At 47.4% G+C, this 19,852-nt stretch overlaps 1 protein-coding gene across 3 annotated transcripts in view; it reads right to left on the reverse strand.

The window, feature by feature from the left end:
• Nucleotides 1-7,771: 7,771 nt before the first annotated feature.
• The window catches only part of DPYSL2 (dihydropyrimidinase like 2), a 137,469-nt gene continuing 125,388 nt past the window's right edge, over nt 7,772-19,852 (reverse strand). For all 3 annotated transcript variants that reach the window (XM_036106175.2, XM_036106176.2, XM_036106177.2), the window contains exons 9-14: nt 19,059-19,215; nt 18,445-18,586; nt 16,199-16,369; nt 12,167-12,346; nt 11,155-11,320; nt 7,772-10,759 (exon numbers count right to left, since the gene is read on the reverse strand). In XM_036106175.2, coding sequence (XP_035962068.1) covers nt 10,668-10,759; nt 11,155-11,320; nt 12,167-12,346; nt 16,199-16,369; nt 18,445-18,586; nt 19,059-19,215 — 908 coding nt within the window. In that variant the 3' untranslated portion in view covers nt 7,772-10,667. The remainder of the gene's footprint in view (nt 10,760-11,154; nt 11,321-12,166; nt 12,347-16,198; nt 16,370-18,444; nt 18,587-19,058; nt 19,216-19,852) is intronic.

The following is a 19,852-nucleotide window of genomic DNA, read 5'->3' on the forward strand; positions in this document are numbered from 1 at the left end:
AGTCAGTATAAAATGCACAGCAGCTTTATTCACAATAGCCAGAAACTAGAAACAACCCAAACATCCATCCCCTGGTTAATGGACAAATTGTGGTATTTTCATACAATGGAATGCTTCTTACCAATACAAAAGAAAGGGTTATTGAATCTCATGAACATCATACTGAGAAAAAAAGCTGGACACAAAAGAGTACATACTTTATGATTTGATGTATATGAAATTCTAGAACAGGCAAAACTAACCTATGATGTTAGAAAGCAGAAGACTGGTTGCCCCGGGTTGGGGCCGGGGTTGTTGTGGCAAAGACTGACTAGAAAAACATACAAGGAAACTTTCTGGGTGATGGAAATATACTTCACTGGGGCATTGGTTCCATGGGGGTATACATCTAGAAAAATCAAGAATTGTACATTTAAAACCTGTACCATCTTTTGTCTCTATACTTCAGTCAAGAAAAGTTAAACAAAAAAAATACAAATGGATGCAATAAAACCACTTAAGAGATTCTTTAGTTATCTAGGAAAATAATAACGGTGGTTGAGACTAAGGCAATAGAGCAGAGGGAAGATAATAGGAATAGATATGAGACTGTGCATTTGAGAGATACTGAAGAGGTGGAATCAACAGACCTTGGACACAGTTATGTAGGATGGGTGAAGGATGACTAGGAATTGAAGGTTTAGATTCTTGGTTTAAAACTTGTGTTTCAATTCCGTGAAACATGGAAGTTGAAACAGATTTGTAAAGGAGAGAAGACAGAGAACTCTATATTTTTCACACGTGCTTGAGATGACCATAAACTATACAAGCAAGGTTTGAGTAAGAGTTGGATATATGGGTTTGACTGGGAAGAGAAGTCATCATCACAGGACCTCTTGGGAATCATTATCATATAGATAGAAAGGGAACTGTGGAAGAATAGATTGCCTAGGGAGAGAATGTAGGGTGAAGTGAAATAAAAGAGCCATTGTGACAGAGCCTTGAAAGATTCTTTTTTTTTTTTAAAGATTTTATTTATTTATTTGACAGAGAGAGACACAGTGAGAGAGGGAACACAAGCAGGGGGAGTGGGAGAGGGAGAAGCAGGCTTCCCGCCAAGCAGAGAGCCCCGATGCGGGACTCCACCCCAGGACCCTGAGATCGTGACCTGAGCCAAAGGCAGACGCTTAACGACTGAGCCACCCAGGTGCCCCAGAGCCTTGAAAGATTCTAAATACCAGGTCAAGTGGTAAAGAAATGGCTGGCAAAGAATACTGAATAATGGCTGGAGAGATAGAAAGAAAATAAGGCAAATGAAATGAGTTAAAGAAAGAAAGGAGAAGTCAATTGCACCAAGTGCTTCCAAGAGGTCAGATAGGATAAAGATGGAAAATCTCCCTTGAATTTAGTAACAGGGAGGTCATTTTGTGGTCCAGTCAGGATTTGAATAGGGTAAGGAGTAAATGGGATGTGGAAAAATGGATCCAGTGAACCAGACACCTCATCCAAGAAAGTTGGCTCTGAAGAGGGGAGGAAGAAGACAGTGGTATCAGAATGGAAATGTAGAGTTAGGGGAGGGATTTATCAAAGATATTTGAGCATGCTTTGATGTTGATAAAATTAGCCAGGAGAGAGAGAGATTGAAAATATAGATAAAATTTTCTGAGAAGGTGGGCACAGCTGGCACGGGTAGAGGGCCTGACTTAGATAAAATGTGGGATTGGAGAGGAAGACAGGGTGAGTGGGGATAGCTACGATAGTTTTATTCATCTAGTAAAGAGATGTCAAAGAAGTTTCTGCTTGATGGTTTATATCTTCCTTGTGAAATGGGAGGAAAGAACATTTCCTGAGGGGTACATAGGAAAAAGGGGGACAGAGATTCAAGATATGGAAAGTAGGACACCAGCCTATAAATTAAAAAAAAAAAATTCCTGGAAAGTGTTCACAGGTCAGTGTTCAGTTGGAGTCAGTGACCAGGATTTTCTCATGATAGCAACCTGCCTTGTGTAATTTTCTCTAGCAGAATTCTGTGGTTCATGCCCAAGTTATAGAGCAGGATGGTTGGGTTCTTCTAGGGTTGTGGTTTGACAAAGAGGATACCATGAAAAAGGACAAAGCGTCAAGGAATTAGAATGTTGGCAAGACAAGAATGAAATGATGTACCATGGAATCTAGGTAGGAAAGCGTCAAGGAATTAGAATGTTGGCAAGACAAGAATGAAATGATGTACCATGGAATCTAGGTAGGATACGGAAGGAAGACAGGAGGAAGCTGGTGGATAGAGAAGACAGATGGAATGAGGGACAAGGAGACTTGGTGCTGCCAAAGAGCAGGAGCGTTGGAAGTATTTGAATAGCAAGCCAAAAGGATCAGAGGATTGGCTAGAGACGAAATGTCTACAGTAGCAATTTCAGCAGAGTATTTGGGGAAATTAAATGGCCCAGGGAGTAGGTAGCTAAGGTAGAGTGGAGAATGGATCATACAACCGAAGGTCTAGCATACTAGATGGGCCATCTCCATGGATGTTGAAGTAACTCCTACTGATGACAGGAGTTGTGGTAGAGGGCAAAGCTACACCATGGTTTGATGCCAAAGTCTTCCATAAATGAGAAGTGTCTCTGAATCAGTAGATTACAGCAGTGAGCAGGGTGTGAGAGCAGTAGAGCCAAATGGCAGAGGATGGAGGAAGTATAGAGGCTTGAGCAGCACGTCAACCCCCTACCATCCTGGAGAATGTGGGGAGTGAGATACAGAGGAACTTCCACTTGAGAAGACTAAGGATGAAATTTTGTCCAAGAACCAGGATTTCTTTTTAAAATCAAAGCTGTAGAAGAGAATTTTCAGTGAGGCTGGGAGTTTATTGAATTATATGAGTGAGTTTGTTGGTCGTGAAGCACATAAGTAGATTTTGAGGGCGGGAGGTTTGGTCAAGGGGAGGAAGCACAGAAGAGGACAGATGCCCAGGACAACACGTGGGTGACAAGTGAGAAAAGAATGGAAAGCTAGATGTCCCCTGAGAATCTAGCCGTGGCCTAGAGGGAGGCCATGCTGCTGGGGGGTGGGTCATGAATTCTCATTCCTCACGATCTGGCACATGGCATGGATGCCAGGGAGCAGCTAAGCAATTGTCAGGAGATCCTTCACCCCGAAGCGGTTGTCCTTGTCCTCCGGGGTTGATGCTCTGGATCAAGACAGAGCAGTACAGGGGCTGCTGGCTGGCAGGGCTGCTGTGGTCAGGAATCCAGAATTGGGTCTGTTCAACAGGTACAATTCGAGGACATGGGTTCAAAGAAATTGAGGGAACTAGTAAGTGAGTTCAAGTGCCTGCCATGGGGTCCTGGTGAGTTGCTAGGGGGAGACTAACAGCCAGAGGACAACCAAGTCACAAGACTGAAGGTGTATGACATTAAAACATGGGTGTAGTGGGAATAGATGAGTGGGAATGCTGGTCAGAGTGGAAGATAAAGCTGGGGGCCCATCTCCCTACATCTAGGCAGGACACCCACAGTCCATCCCAGCAGACAGCTAACCCCCTCTTTGTTCTCTTGAGAAACAAGGCAGTCCTTGATTCCATTCTGTGCTTTCTCACCTAACACTTAAATAAGTAAGAAAAGATAAAAGGTGATTGTCTCCAGCAGAGGGAGCACAACACCATGGATAAGTAGACTTGTAATAGGCTTATTGCGTACTCAGAGGACTTTTGAAAGACTGAGGGATAAAAATGGTGACCATTTGGAGTGATAGGAAAAATCAAGGGGAATAACCACCAGAAACGGAAAGCCTCAGTGTAAAGTCCACCGTTCATCTAGTCTTCTCTGAAGAGGGATCAACCCTTAAGAGCTGTGAACAGCATACAAGCTCCCCCCTTCTGCCCCCTTCTTCCCTGAGGCGCCTACACTTGAGTCCCATCAAGGGTCCCTGGTGTCCCCACAGTTGTAAGATAAAGCTGGAAATAGTTGGTCCCCAGCAAGGTCATTGCTGGAAGAGTATGGGCCACATCTCTCTGACCTCCACCCCACGCCCAACTCACGCAGCAGGTTTCCAAATAGTTCTATGTTATAGGATGAAGTTTATGAGGATGAGGACTGTTTGCATAACTACAGCACAGACAAAGCTTAGCTGCCAAAACTAATCACATAAAAATCTTAATGCAATACATTATTTGAACCATAAGACTTTATGTGCTATCGTGTTTGGTCTTCAGTCCTCCCAGAGTTCCTTCCCCTCTTGAGTCTCTCATGCTATGTCCATCCTTCAAGGCCCCAAGCCCTGAGTGGAGGCCACATTCCTCATTGCTAAGGGTGGCATCTGCTGCCCTCATCCTAACTGCACCAGCCCTATCTTGACATCCAACCTTCAAAAACAACAATGCATTTATGTGTCTAGGTCCCTTTGCTCCTTTTCAAAGTACTTTTTTTTTTTTCAGACTCATGACCCTGAGATCAAGACCTCTGAGTTGAGACCAAGAGTCAGATGCTCAACCGACTGAGCCACTCAGGTGCCCCTCAAAGTATTTTCAATAGACATTACTTTTGAGGCACCTGGGTGGCTCAGTCAGTTGAGTGTCTGCCTTCAGCTCAGGTCATGATTCCGGGGTCCTGGGATCAAGCCCCGCATCGGGTTCCCCACTCAGTGGGGAGCCTGCTTCTCCCTCTCGCACTCGCCCTGCTTGTGTTCCCTCTCTCTCAAATAATTAAATAAAATCTTTCTTTTTTTTTTAATATTTTTTTATTTATTTGACAGAGAGAGAGACACAGCGAGAGAGGGAACACAAGCAGGGGGAGTGGGAGAGGGAGAAGCAGACTCCCTGCGGAGCAGGGGGCCCGATGCGGGGCTCGATCCCAGGACTCCGGGATCATGACCTGAGCCGAAGGCAGACGCTTAACGACTGAGCCACTCAGGCGCCCCTTAAATAAAATCTTTCAAAAAAAAAAATAGACATTACTTTTTTCTTTCCACATCCTTATAAAAATTAATTATATATATGTACATGTGTGTGTATACATGATTTGTAATTTTTCACCAAATCAATACAATTTCCCCAAATCTTCTGTATAAAACTCAACTATACTCAAATTATTATTGTTCTCCTTCACACTTGGTGCCCTCCTCCAAACCATTTTTCTCCTAGCTCCTAGTGTATTTTGTAGGCCTCTCCTTTCTCTTACCTAGAGCCCACATGTCTCCAAATCTGTGCCGGCTGCATGAGATCGTCGTGCTCTTTCTCGCCAAGCGCTCGCCTGTCCACAATTTCCCTCCATGAGTCTGCCTAACTGCCTGCCCGGGCTTATTCTCTGCCATTTTCCACCTTCTCTCTTTCCCACGTGCTTCTAAGCAGGAACTTTCTCATAAGAAATAGTAAAACAATAGTGATGAAGAACATGGGCACTGGCCCCAGACCAGAGGGGTTCAAAGCCCAGCTCTGAGCAAGTTGTTTAACACTCTGTGCTTCTGTCTCGTCCCCTGTCCCCAGGTGCCGTCTCCTGGGCTGCTGCAAAGCCTAACTGCGCTAACATGCCTTTAGAAGAGAGCCTGGCATGTAGTAATAAGTGCTAGCTACGGTCAGCGGGGCGTTAGCCAACAGATTGTTTTGTCTGACGATTGACACCATCTCTGGTGTGGCATGGTTCTGCAGTCTCTGCCCTCAACCACAGACCTCTGCCGTCACCAGTCATCTGCTAATCTAGTTCTATTTTAGGACAGACACTGAGGATACTGGTTCCAGCAGCTTCCTATTGCTCTTTCGCAATCCTCTGCTCTGCACCACATCTGATTTATGGCTCGTCCTTTCCGATTTGGTCCTAAAACTGAGAGTTAGGTTGAGTAGATAACATCATCTCTATCTTGCAGAAAGGGTAAATGAGGCCAATAGAAGCTTTCCGAAAGATGCGGACCTCATCAGTGGCACCATCCAAACTTATCCCCACCTCAACTGATGAGAAAAGAATAAATCTGCCTTTTCTTACGTGTGCTATAGAAACTTGCCAGAGAATATTACTTTCAATTCACAGATACACAGGACAGAAACCCTTCCTGAAGGGGCTGCATTCCACTTGCCTTCCCTAGATGCTTTAAAATCTGTCTTTGGAGGGGCGCCTGGGTGGCTCAGTCAGTTAAGCCTCCGACTCTTGATTTCGGCTCAGGTCAGGATCTCAGGGTGGGAAGATCGGGCCCTGCGTCAGGCTCCCCGCTCAGTGCGGAGTGTGCTTCTCTCACTCTCCCTCTTTCTCTCGGCCCCTCCCCCCCACTTGTGCTCTCTCTCTCTCTCCAAAACAAATAAATAAATCTTTAAAATAATAATAAAATAAAATCTGTCTTTGTATTAAATCACACTGCTGAAGAGTTCTCTACCTGGCTCCATCGTCTAGCCATGTGGCGCCCATAGGACTTTCTCTTTAGGGCACCTGCTCTCTGGCTTCCCTGCAATTGCCCGCTCAGATGGACCCACGCCTTCTCCCAGCACCTACTTGGGCCTCTCCCAGAGGGCAGACCTCACAGCCGGGGAGGACAGCCTTGGGGCGGCTGTTTGCTAGGGGTTGGGAAGAACTGGGACATGGGGCTGAGCTGTCCACAGGCATGAGCAGGAGGGCTTTCGTGATGTAGGATGAAGCCAGGTGGGAAAGGAGCATGGGCTGTGGGCCTGGGATTTCCCTTCTTGTCACAGGTCCTCTGTAAAGCTTAGGGTGAGCCTTTTTGCCTCCATCTCCTGGACAGATTTGATTTTCCTAGCTCACGGTGATCTGTCACCTCATACAGAGAGGGCAGTAGCCACCCCTAGACACACAACACTGATCACAGGGGTCGCCAGGACTTTCCAGTAGAGCTGAGGGTGGGAAACCTGTTTTTCTTCTGAAGGACTAATGTATAAATGTTTTGTGGTCTTCCGGCCACATCTCCCTTTTTTGTATTTGCTGTTAGAACACTCAGAGCTCCCTCCCAAGTGTACAACTTCATGGCGGGGGTGTGGTATGAACCCCACTCAGGCCTTATCTTATTTTCCCTTAACTCAAACACTCTAGTTTATAAAGCTTGGTATGGTGTATATATTTTTGTAAACCACCTCATATCCTGTTTGGACAGGGCTGGATAGAAAACAAAGAGAAAGGAAGAAAGACTTCATCAATTGCAGGATGGACCTGGGGAGCCCCAAGCACACATTTTCTTCAGTGTCTTCAGACCCAATACACCAGTGTCAGTTAACAAGGGAACTATGGGAACCTAGCAACCAGCCTGCTGGGGTTGGCGTGGCTCACCCCACCCCCCAATGTGCATTCCTGGCACTTGCTCTGGGGGTAGAGGAACATGTATTCTACGTCCTGCTTTCCTGCAAGCTTACTTGACTGGGCCTTGGATGCAAGTCAACCCCAGTCTCTTATCTTGTATGCCCCTTGTAGCTTGAAGATTTTTCCAGGGTGAACCAGCTATACCAACGCAGAGAGCACAGAGGTCACCACACCAACCTATATCGTACCCCCACCCCACCCCCAGATTCCCACTTCCAAACTTGTGCTTGCAGCTTGATTCTAGAAGATCTCACACCCTCTCTAGGGTAGAGTCTATGAATGTCTCACACTCAGCTCTGCCATACAGAGTTCTGTTCGGCATTAGACCCCAGTGGCCTGGACATAAGCTCAGAGCTGCCTACAAGTTTACAACATGCAGTGAAAACTCTTGAATGGGTACCATCACCAAAGCCAGGCCAAAGACACCCATGAATGCTTCCAGAAGGAAGGCTGCAGGCGGGCCGGGCCAAGCAACTGCCTCCTTGAACATCTCAACACAGACACACCCCTGAAACAACCACATTTTGCTTTATTAGGCGTTCCATGGTAATATAACACAGAGTTCTTAAGGAATAATAAACACGAGACTTTTTTTTTACCATAATTATTTTGCCATTAAGACAGTGGTTACAAAAAAAAAAAAAAAGGTACTCTCCTGGCTACACACATTATCAGCTTTAGCACTGAAAGTTCCTCCACTCATGGGTCACGATCACAATTCCAAGGATTAGAAACCATCTATTATTAAGTCCTACACTGTTTTAGAGCATCAAGTCACTGTAGTTATTCAGTTCGGAGACACTGTCCATTTATTTTAGCATTTACATATGACATTCATTGAACAGACACACAAAGCAAGCCAACAGGTAAACATGCTTACACAGCCTGCAGAAATCTTCAGGTTTTAAATCGTTGTAAGAAAACAATCAAAATAAACAAAATCACCATGACCTGGTACAGGAAAAACAGGAAGACTCAGTGAATACTAAAAGAGCTGCAAGTGTTTCTTAGAATTGAAACAAAAAAAAAATTTTTTTCCAACTTGTTCAAATTTCCTCTAAGTGCAGGTGAGAAAAAAAAAGCAAATATATTAAGTTAACCAATTATTCTTTAAAAGTGCAATTTACTTTTAAAATAACAAATAAACAACAACAACAAAAATAAACCCCAACCACAACCCCAAAGGCAAAATGTGTGGAGAGATGAGTGTAATGATGTGACCTACTTTTCCATGTTATGCTTTACAAAAGCAGATTTGGTTCGATAAAAGCCTGCAAACGTTAACATTGCTTAAGAGAACCTGTAAACGCGTTTGGAAGGAAATGCAACACGAATCAGCGAAGACAGGGCCCGGCACGAAGGCAGCTAGCGGGAAGGGTCACAGAGACGAGGGCGGGGACGTGGACACAAGGTCACCTGCGGTCTCTACGGGGGCCACATGCTCGATTTGTAAGATCTTCTCCCCACAACAGCTCTGACAGGACGTATCGCTCCTTCAACAGATTTTTCCCCTTACAAAGTAAAACAGACTCTAAATCGAATTTCCCAAAGATTTTCTGAGTTTAGAAGGCCTCCCTATAAGGTAGTCCCCCCCTCATCTGTGGTCTTGCTTTTCGAGGTTTCAGTTCTTTGCGGTCAACCGAAGTCCAGAAGCAGGTGCTCCTCGCTCTGATGTACTGTCAGAAGGTCAGCAGGAGCCCGCCGCTACGTCACAGTGCCTGTGTCATTCACGTCACATAGCCATCTTACCCGCTGACGTCATCACGAGAAGGGTGAGCACGGTATGGTATTTTGAGAGAGACCATTCACATAACTTTTATTATAGTATATTGTTATAATTATTCTATTTTATTATTGTTGTTGTTAACCTCCTACTGTGCCTAATTTATAAATTAAAGTGTATCACAAGTATGTATGGGAAAAAAACAATATATATCAAGTTGAGTACTATTTGCGATTTCAGGTATCCACTGGGGGTCTTAGAATGTATCCCCCGGGTCGAGGTGAGGAATGATATCTTCCAAAATAATTGAACAAGAAAAAATATTTTTTGCCCCGAAGCAAGAAGCCCCAGCATGCTCTGGAATCCCAAAAGATACTTAGCTGGGAAACAGCAGGCCCCAGGGTCAGACTCCTACCAGCTCAACACTGAGCTGGTGGCTGGCTTGAGGCTGACTGGCTCACTTGGGCCATGGGGCTCAATGTACAGATTTGATCGCGTCTTTCTTTAGCTAGTTAGCATTGCATGGAGGAAAAAACTTATGTCCTATAGCCTCAGGTTTCTGCAACATCTCAGTACTGTTTGAGGTTCTATTCTGAGCCCACAGGTGACAGTGTGGGTAGCTCAGCCCTTCGCTGCCCCTGGAAGGATCCCGAACTCAAACGCATATCCTGGTGGCGGGTGGGCAGCACCAGTCGTGTCTGGACTAGGACAGCATATTACTATGGTTGCAATGACAAAGCTCAAACCCTTCCAGGCAGGTTCTTAAGACCACACTAGAACAGGAGACCTGGTCATCTGAGAAGACATGGGGGGACAGAGAGAAAAACATGGGTCTCAGAGACAAGGGCTGAAGGAAACACAAAGAAAGGGACAGACATGAAAATAGTCATGAATGAAAAAGCTAGAGAGAGAGAGAGAGCAGAAAAGATGTTAAGAAAGGAGAAGAGAATCCTCGAAAAATGTAATCTGCAGCAAAATCTAGGCCAAAAAGAAAACCTGCCCTTTATCAACAGTTGACCCAGAAGATGATGGAATGCAATGTGGACATTTTGGAGCCTCTCAGGAGGGACATGAGTTTGCCAACCACCCTGAACCAGCTCGATGGTTACATAATTGCATCATTAGGATGTCCAGTTCAAACCCCTTGTATTAATATTGAATTAGGCTTCCCAATTTAGTATGTTAAAACAAAACAAAACAAAACAAAACAAAACACTACTCTCCCCCCTCCCCTACCCACCCTCTCCCCAGACCCACGAAGAAAACTTTTAAAAATTTAAAAAGAAAAAGGCAGCTCTGGGCAATTCACTTTATCTTCCCCCCCCGCCCCCCCTCCCCCCACGAAAAGGAAGATGGTAACAAGTACAACAGAGGTTAGAGATGAAAAATGCCCTCGTTGTGATTTGCTTTGTTTCGCATGTCTGAGTGTTGGATGCAGTTCCGTGTATGGGGTTGGTGGATAGACCTGGGTGTGATATTCCTTAGATGTATAGGGAAGTGGGTGAGCAAAATCAGTGACTCCGGGTGAGGGACGGAGTGCAGGGCCCAAGAGGGAGCCCCATGAACTGGCTGCCCCACAGTAACTATCACAGGCTCTTAAAAAAAAAAAGTTAGGAAGGAAGTCTCAGAATGTCCTCAGGTGTCCCATTCCCCCATCCCCAAGTAGGCTGCAACCTGGGCCTCTAGCCCAGGCTGGTGATGTTGGCACGGCCACCAGGGGGAGCCACAATGCGCTGGGTGGTGCGGCGGGGAATGTTGTCGTCAATCTGAGCACCTGGAGAGAAGACAGGGGTGGGGGTCAAAAACAGTCCGGCGAGGTCCCGCGAGGTCCCGCAAGGTCCCGCTCTCAACCAAAACAGCACAGCCCAGGAGAAAAAGGGCCAGGCCCATTCTCTGTCCCTGTCTCAAAACCTCACTGCAAGTTTAAGCTACAAAAAAGGGGGCCGACCTAAAATAGCCAAAGAAATCAACGACCCTGGAAAGCAGTCCTTGCAAAAGCTGGTGGAGTCCCTTACTTGAAAGAGTAGAACTGTATATAAAATAACACTGTTTCAGCTTGTGACTGACTGAGACTACATCCTGCCCCTACCCTCATTAGTCAGACTGAGTGGGGCCTGCGCTGCGAGCACGGCCCTGCAGGACCGGGCCCTAAGCAAACCATAACCATACCGGACAAGCTGAATCCAGACTGGTGCAGGTTCCGGACAGGTGGGGCCTGCTGCTTGGCAGGAGATGTCTTAGCCGAGGAGGCCGGAGTGACTGTCTTGGGTGTCACAGACACCTCGCACACGGGTCCGTCGTAAAGGCCACGAGGAACCCCTCTCAGCTCTGCCAGCTGTAAAACACAAGAGCCCCCTGATTCAGGCCATCTTCAGTGGGCGAGTCTCCCTGGCGACTCTCCAAAGGGGAGAGAATGGTGGTCAGGAAGGGCCTGTGAGATGTAGGGATAGAGGGCTTCCCTTATGGACACATACGGCAGGGAGAGATGTCATCGAAGAGCCAGCCCCCACCGTTCCAGGCCACAGTTCCCCAAGGGAGACCAAGGGTAGCTGGTTATGCTACAAAAACTGACTAACGTCTCTTACCATTGTCCCCCCCAGGGCACTTTAACTTACACCCAAGGCCAAAACTCCAAACACGTCGTGAAGAGATTTGGTCTCATATTCAAGATCTGGCCCCCAACTTTCCTTTCAGCCTCTCTCTCTCTGTAATTCCCTCACAGCTCCATCCATTCTCTGCCTCATAGTCCCCAAGCACCAGTGCCTTACCATGCCCTGAATACACTCTACATCTTCCATGCTCATTCTAATTCCCTTGGCTCCCTTCTTTGACTTCTCAAACTCCTACCTAACCCTCAAAACCCAACTCAAAATGCCCTCTCCCCATGACACTTTCCCCTAAGACTCCACAGCAGTGGCTGCCTCCTCTGAACCTCACTATACACGTCTCATCCCAGCACATACCACAGTCTTACTTCAATCTGGCTGGCTATGGACACACACCTGACTCATCCACTGGTATTCTGAACTCCAGAAATAAAAAAGATCATGTATCCCTTATTCCTGAGCCACGCCCTCCTCCATACCCATCTCAATATTCTAACTCAAAAGTGCTTAGTCAGCATGTATGGAATTGAACTTAGCCCATAATAAAAACAGTTTGCAAGATCAAAGCTACTCACTCTGCTCCTCGCCTTGATACGCTTGTAAACAAAATCAGGGAAGGGCTTCCGGGGGATGTAGCGCCCAGAGCCTTCAGTGACATGAAGGGTGCCATCCTCCAGGACAATCTTCCCCTGGCTGATGACCACCAGTGGAGAGCCACGGCACTCCATGCCCTCGAAGATGTTGTACTCGAGAGACTAGGAAGAGAGAACACATAAACTTTAGCATACACCTTGCCCAAGATCTCGCAGACAAAAGAAAGGCCCAGAGATGAAGTCCCTGTCCCGACTGGCCACCCCAGCAGGCACTTAATCTCTCTGTCTCGATTTCCCTGTCTGGAATACGGAATCATCTTTTCCTGCCTCTCAAAAACCTGGGGGAAAAATACTTGAACAGAAAAACTGTGTGGAAAAAAAGCATGAGGGTTTATAAATGCTACACAAACGTAAAGGAAGTGATTCCCTGTATTAGCAGCGACTTTGTCCTCATTGACTTAAGCACCCATCGGGCTAAAATCCCAAGATCTTCTCTGACCAAGTTCTAAATTTCAAAATGGGCCATCCACGTGCAGGTTTTCCCACTGGCGGTCCTAATTTTCCAGTCTGTTAGCGACGTGGTTCAACGGCAGTCCCTGAATGGAAAGCCTGTGGGAACTCGAGCCAATGCCTTCAGTAAAATGTTGGTGTCTAGTTAACTTCTGGAACCACGCGGCTATCCTTTTAGCGTCAAGCTTTGCAGAGTGACCTATCCGTGCGTCCTCTTGGAAAACAGGCGGGATCTTCACGTGCATGTGAGTCTGCTGTTACAGAAGAAGGCAACAGAAAAGAGGGGGCACTAGCCCACGTGCCACAGGCCCATCCCCCAGCTTCGGCTCACCCCGTGCTCCTTCCCCAGGTTCCACAATGCCCCGCGCTTCTTCCTGCCTGCCCTGTTCCCGGGCACGAACGGCTGTGGCTGGAGAGTTCACAGTGAGCTCTCACCAGAGAGAAAGAAAGAAACCGTGGCCTTCTGGGGAAAGTGAGACAGCTTATCAGCATTAAGGAATCGGTCTGCGGAGAAAGAGCTGTAACAGGGACAGTGAGGTTCAGGAGAACATGTCTGCCTGGCGCAGTGGCTCAGAAAGATGGGGAAGCCCCGGGCTGGCTTCACAGCTCGCATTCAGTGTCAGGATGCTGTGGTGTTGGTTGAAAACAGCAAGGAAAGGCTATCAGCACTGTTCTGAGACCCCCAAAGAATCCTGCAGAAGCTACCCAAGGAATGAGACAGAGACTCACCTGCCGGGGGGGGGGGGGGGGCTCCACACACACACTCCAGGACCAGAGTGTGTCCCCAAGTCTGGGACTGTCTTTCACCCATTTGAAGACACTCATCCCTGGAATCAGTATGTTTCTCACAGCAACGGAGCTACGCAACCCCTTGTCAAGTCTCCCCAGAACTGAGCTCTGCCAGTGGGATCTGGCTTTGCTTTTCCCACTGGCCCGGAGGATGACCACACTGAGGCCATTTTACATTAAATGCTCGGCGTGGCATTTTTCTACACCACTGTGGCAGAAGGAATTCAGACCACCAATGTGCGGGAGGACCGGCTTGCAGCTCCTCTTCTCAGGAGCCATTTTTGCCTCCTCAGCACCCAATGCCAGTGTTGAGACACACAAGAGTCTTTGTCCCCCCTTTCTCCAGGGCAGATTCACCTCTCAGTTATCATATGCGAAGCACAGGTGGGCCCTAGGTATCAGTCTATCTGTAAAGCAGTCTTGTAGCAGACTCAAAGCGGTGTCTCTCCTTTCACGGTGGTATACAAACTCGGAATAGCTTCAAATCGAAGGCATCTCAGATCTGGTGAAATCCAGGAGTTGTGTGTGGAACTCTGAGCAGATCACTTGAATCCCGTCTCACAACTACAGGTTCTCCATCTGCCTGTCCCCTGCGGCTTACGTGGATATGACAACACAAAAGCAACGTACGTGTGTAGCTCACACTGTCAGAATCCTGTCATCTCCGAAGTGACCTTTGCACAGGGTGTGCATCATCCTGAGGGCATCAAGCCCCATCTTTTACTCCGCAGCTGTGTCTACACTCTAACAAGCTCCTACTGGAGGATTGGCGACAACCCTGTGTTCATATATCCCAGGTCTGCCACACCCCGGCTGTGTGACTTTGGACAAGTCCCTTACACTCCTGAGACTCAGCTCCAGGGATAAAGCCCGCCCTGCAGGACTGATGCCAAGATTCAAGGAAATAAAATGAACAAAAGCATCCAGCACGGTACTTGGCACAGACTAGGCATTTAGGAAATGTTCACTCATCCACTGTCTGGTTTTTTTTTTTATTGTGCTTTCACAATAAGACTGCAAGCTCTTTAATGACAAAGCCATCATAAGACGCCTATGTTGAGTTTAATTGCCTGTAAATGACACATCACAAATGCCTAAAAGGGCTTTGAGCCATTCCCCCATTTTTAAAAGATGGGAAGAACCAGCCCCATGACTCTACGTCACTTAAAATTAACAAGCCCAGTGGTCCGATCCCAGCTCAGGGTACACAGAACCGACCCTCTGTCAAACCGCGAAGCAGTGAGGCTTCGTTGCTCGCCCGGTATAAACATTTTTAACCTACATCCAACCCTGGCTCCCTAAAATGACTCATCTGGCTGGATGCCTGAAAAGCCCAAGCAGAGGCTTTAGCAACGGGGTTCAGTAATAGTTAGCTAAATGCTCCAAATTAAAGCTAATTAGCCCAGTGGTATGAAACACTGTATTACACAGGGAAAGCCTCTCATTTGTATTTTCCCGGATGATTAATGCTGCACAAATGTGTTTAGTGTGGACTCTCCGAATCAGGTGAGGACAGAAGAGAGGCACTTTCCTTATGTGGGGTTGCCTGGAGGTAAAGGTAGGGTAGTGCTATTGCTCCGGAAAGGTTTGGGAGTGATGCATCTTCTCGAATCATCTCTCCGTCACATCCTCTCTTCTGCCACAGTCAGGGCTCCACATGCAAACTCCTTAGCTAGGTCGTCCACAGCTTAAATAATGAGCCCAGTTCACCCATCCCCTCTGCAGAAGGGACTGCCAGGTTGGGGAAGCATTCTCTCCATCTAAGCCTGGCCAAGAGGCTGCATATGCAGTCTGGTAGGGAAGAACCCTGGACAATGTGGGGTTGTAATTCACGAAGTAGCTTTGTAGCATCAGACTGGTCACTTAAGCTCTTGAAGCTTCCGTGTACTATCTTCCCACTAAGTAACTGGGGTAATGGTGCCATGTCTTTACTGAGAAGGCCCCATGAAGAGTAAATGGGACTGTGTTGTTAATGCAGATGAACAGGTAAGGTTCACTGGGCAGGACCCTAGGAGCTCTGCCGGCAGAGGCCATTCTGGACCCCCACGAGGTTGTGATCTAAGTTACAAGGAGGTGCGGCTGTAACGCTAAGCAGTGGCTTAAAAGAATAAAAGTGCCCAGTGGGCATCTGAATGTTTGCTGCGAGTCCCTTGTGGCAAGCACTGCCGTGAAAGGTGCTGCCCCCAACCGTTAAAATGGGACGGTGCCTGACTTCTAGAAGCTTCTGATGTCCTGGCATGACTTTGGAGGCTCTGAAGGTCTACAGACAGAGAACTCTACCTGTAAAGAACTCCAAAATGCTGGGGCGCCTGGGTGGCTCAGTTGGTTAAGCGACTGCCTTCGGCTCAGGTCATGATCCCGGAATCCTGGGATCGCGTCCCACATCGGCCTCCCAGCTCAGCGGGGAGCCTGCTTCTCCCTCTGACCCTCTCCCCTCTCATGCTGTTTCTCTCTCTCTCTTGCTCTCTAATAAATAAAATCTTTAAAAAAAAAAAAAAACTCCAAAATGCTGAGAAGAGTAACAGTCTTACTGTCCTGACCAAAGATAAGAAGATAGCTTTTTTTTTTTCCTCAACAAATTACAAGTTATAATATATCCTGGGAAAAAGTTCAGTTCTATCACAGCAAGCTCTTTCTGGGGACTGTCCCTGCCTCAGTCCCTTTCTAGGACTACAATTCATTCAGGATTGGGTCCATGCAGTTAACAGGACTTACGCTGCTGTGCGTCTTGGCGGAGATGGTTCTGACGCTGTCGGGGTCCCAGATGACCAGGTCGGCATCGGATCCCACAGCAATGCGGCCTTTCCGAGGGTAAAGGTTGAAGACTTTGGCCGCATTGGTGCTGGTCACAGCCACAAACTGGTTCTCGTCCATCTTCCCAGTGACCTGAGGAGTCGGACACACACACACACACACCCCCCAAAAGCAAGTTAAAAAGTTGAAGGGTGGAACACTACTTAGCAAAAATAGGAACACACTTCGAATCCACACAACAGTTTGGATGGATGTTAAGGGCACTGTGCAGAGTGAAATAACCAATCTCAAAAGGCCACACACCATACAGCTTTATTTCTAGCCCATTCTCAAAATAACGAAGTTATGGAGATGGAGGACGGATGAGGGGCGAGGTGGGGATTCCTCGAGGGGTCAGTGTGACTATCACAGGGCAGCACAAAGGGGGTCTTTGTGGTGATGGAGGAAATCTGGGTCTTGACGGTGGTGGTGGATACATGACCCTACACAGGGCAAAATGACACCGAACCACAAGCACACGTTGCAACATCATCACTCTGTGGGCTTGGATATGATGCCATAATCATGCATCGGTGAGACCGGATGAAGGGTACCCAGGACCCCCTGTCTTGTCTTTGTTAACGTCCTCTGAATCTACAATTATTTCAAAGTGAAAAGTTAAAAAAAAAAAAGGTTGAAGGGGCTGCAGTGCCTCTTCAGGAAACCTCACTCGGCTTGAATGACTGTTCTTTTCACAACCACGGGCCCAGTCCTAGGCTTCCAGTCCGGCCCAGCTAGAGGTCCCAGGCTGGTGACTGGCTGTCCGCGGCATGCTGTAGGGGCTAATCCCAGTCTCCTCACAACCTTCCCTGCAGCTCCTCAACTCTACCGCTTGTGCGTCTCTTCCCTTTAAATAGAGAATCTGAGGAAATTTCTGCCTATTTCTGAGTTAGGGAACCCACTCTGAAGCTAGCAGAAAAATGAGCAAAGGAAATGAGCAGGTATTAAGGGAGAGAGGAATACAAATGTCCAATAAGGACATGAAAAAGAAATTCACTGTAATCAGTAACTGAAGAGATTAAATGTAAAACAAATTCACCAGCCAGATCAGAAATACTTCTGTTTTGCTGATGATAATACCAGTTTGGACCTGGAAGATGGCACACGCCACAGCAGCATAAAATTGGTGCAATCTTTATGGAAGGAACTTTGACAATATATAGCAACAGCCTTAAAAATAGACACGCCCTTTGACCCACGAATACCACTTCTAGAAATTTCTTCTATAAGCATCATTAAAGATCTGTCCAAGGATGTGTATACAAGATGTTCGTCCCAGTAAAAAAAAAAAAAATCAGAAACAACGTGAATGTTCAAAGAATGACAAATGAGTTATAGTCCAGCATTAAGATGGAATCTTCTGCTACTAAAGACCAAGTTTTTCAAGTCCATTTAAGGATGTGGAGACATTTTCGTGATAGACTGTTTTCATAAAACTGGCCACAAAATAGTACAGAGGAAGCCAGCGTTACACACGCACACATACACGTGTGCTCTCACACGGGCAAAAACTAGAAGGACGTTTGCCAAAATGTTCACTGCAGTCATCTGAAAGATGGTGTGATGAGGGATTTTTACTCACTTCCTTATTCTTTTTGGAATAAGGATATATTATTTCCATCATCTAAAAAAAAAAATCGTAAGAACCAGAAAACCTGTTTTGTTTTTATGTTTTACAACACTGAAAATCAAAGAGCCCAAAGGACCCCGGAAAGGTCGGGGTACGTTCAAAACAAGCCTGCCAGAAGCCTGCAGTGGGCAGAAAGGCTAACTCCAGAGAGCCCTAAAAGACAGTTTTAAGGAAACTGAGTCCATTTCCCAGAGTGGAAGATTGACTGAGACCGTCACCAGGTTGCTAAGAAAGTTTTTTCCTGAGTGATCAAAAAAGTCCTTATTTTTAAAGAGTCTCTGGGTTTGTTTGGTTTTTTTTTTCAGTCTCCACTGATCCACAGAGGACAACGATAATAAATACATATGTAATATTTAGGAGGAAATGACCTCTAAGGAGCGGTCTTGGATTCCCAAACCGAAAAAATATTGTCACACAAGGACCAGCTTCTAGAATTCTCTCCACTGCCATTTCAAGGCCTCCATGAGACCCATGACTGTGAGACGAGGAGGCGGGGGCAAGCTGACACCAGTCCACAAGCGAGGCCCGGGCTCCTTACCACAGCCTTATCCCAGATGACGGACATCCGTTCCTCGGTGCCATTGGTGCCTTCGGGGATCAGGGTGAAGTTGTCCTTTCCTACAGCCTTCTGGGCAGTGTTGAATGTACAATGGGCACTGCCAGTGACCTGCAGATCTCCGCTGGAAGGAAAACACACAGCCGGCTTTTAACTCATCTTCGACGTCAAAGCATCCTTGGACAGATTTTTAATTTGCCAAGCCACTGAGTTTTTGAAATAGCCTCTCCTCCCCCCTCAGGAGACAGGACATTCAGGAGGAAGTGACACGGTACCGAAGCTTCGTTATAACGCTGTGTGTCTAAATCCGTTCTGTGAGATAGCTTATCTTAGGGTGACTCTGCACCGCAGTGGAACCCTTTTGATACCTCATCCCCGCTGGTTGACTTTCAAGATGGCCCGGGTTTTATCTGGAACTTCCCCGCAGAACAACGTCAGCACGATAATCCCCCGTTCCCGCTTAGTGATCTGAATTTCGAGAACAAAGGTCTCTCTGTGTGCAAGGCTGCTTTTGCCCACCAGGCTGTACCCTGACGGGTCAGTCGGTCCGGGGAGAGGCTGGGAATGGGGAGCGTGACCAGGTCGCCAAGACTCACCAGGACAGCAAGGAGTTCAGAAAGTCCGGAGTGGTCGGGTCAGGGCTCAGGGGTGGGGAGGTGACAAAAGCAGCGGCCTTGGCCCAGTTCTTGCTCCAGTAGTGGGAGCCATCAGTCCCCAGGCTGGCAGTGATGGGCTCACCATACACCACGGTTCCTGACAACAGAAAGACAAGGCTGAGTACTCACGATACAGCAGGGGAAAGAAACCACCCCGGTGCGAATCAGTACCCGCCTGGCCGCTTGCCACGGGCTCTCACCATCCCCTCCAAGGAGGCGCCAGCCCCCTCTCGCAGGTGAGGACGCCGATGGCCAGATACCTCCTCCGGCCAACGTCACCAATCCAACGTGTGCTCCCCAAGATTCCCCCATTGGGCCCCACTCTTCCCCCTCTGACACTGATGCTTCCCACGTCTATTAACAACCTCCTGCTCAGAGTGCATCCAAGCACCCAGTCCCAAATGCCATCTAGACTCGATTATTGGGATGACCCATGGCACCTCAAGCTTAACCTCACTGCTCACCAAACCCTTTCCCTGCTCTCCCAACATTGCCCCATTGCCCCCCTTTGCACAGCCCCATTCTGGGCTGAGAGGGGAAGTCAGACATGAGATCAGTGGGCTGAAGCCCTTGAGAACACGTCTACAGCCCTCTGGGTGGGTCCAAGAGACAGCCGGGATCCCGGAGTCACCACCTGAGGGCAGCTGTCCCCAAGAGCCACCAGAGGTACAGCCGACTTGGTAAGACTGAGAAATGAAGGGCCCTGCACAATTACACTACCGAGATGTCAGTGT

Source organism: Halichoerus grypus, chromosome 3, assembly GCF_964656455.1.
Source record: "Halichoerus grypus chromosome 3, mHalGry1.hap1.1, whole genome shotgun sequence".
Taxonomy (NCBI): domain Eukaryota; kingdom Metazoa; phylum Chordata; class Mammalia; order Carnivora; family Phocidae; genus Halichoerus; species Halichoerus grypus.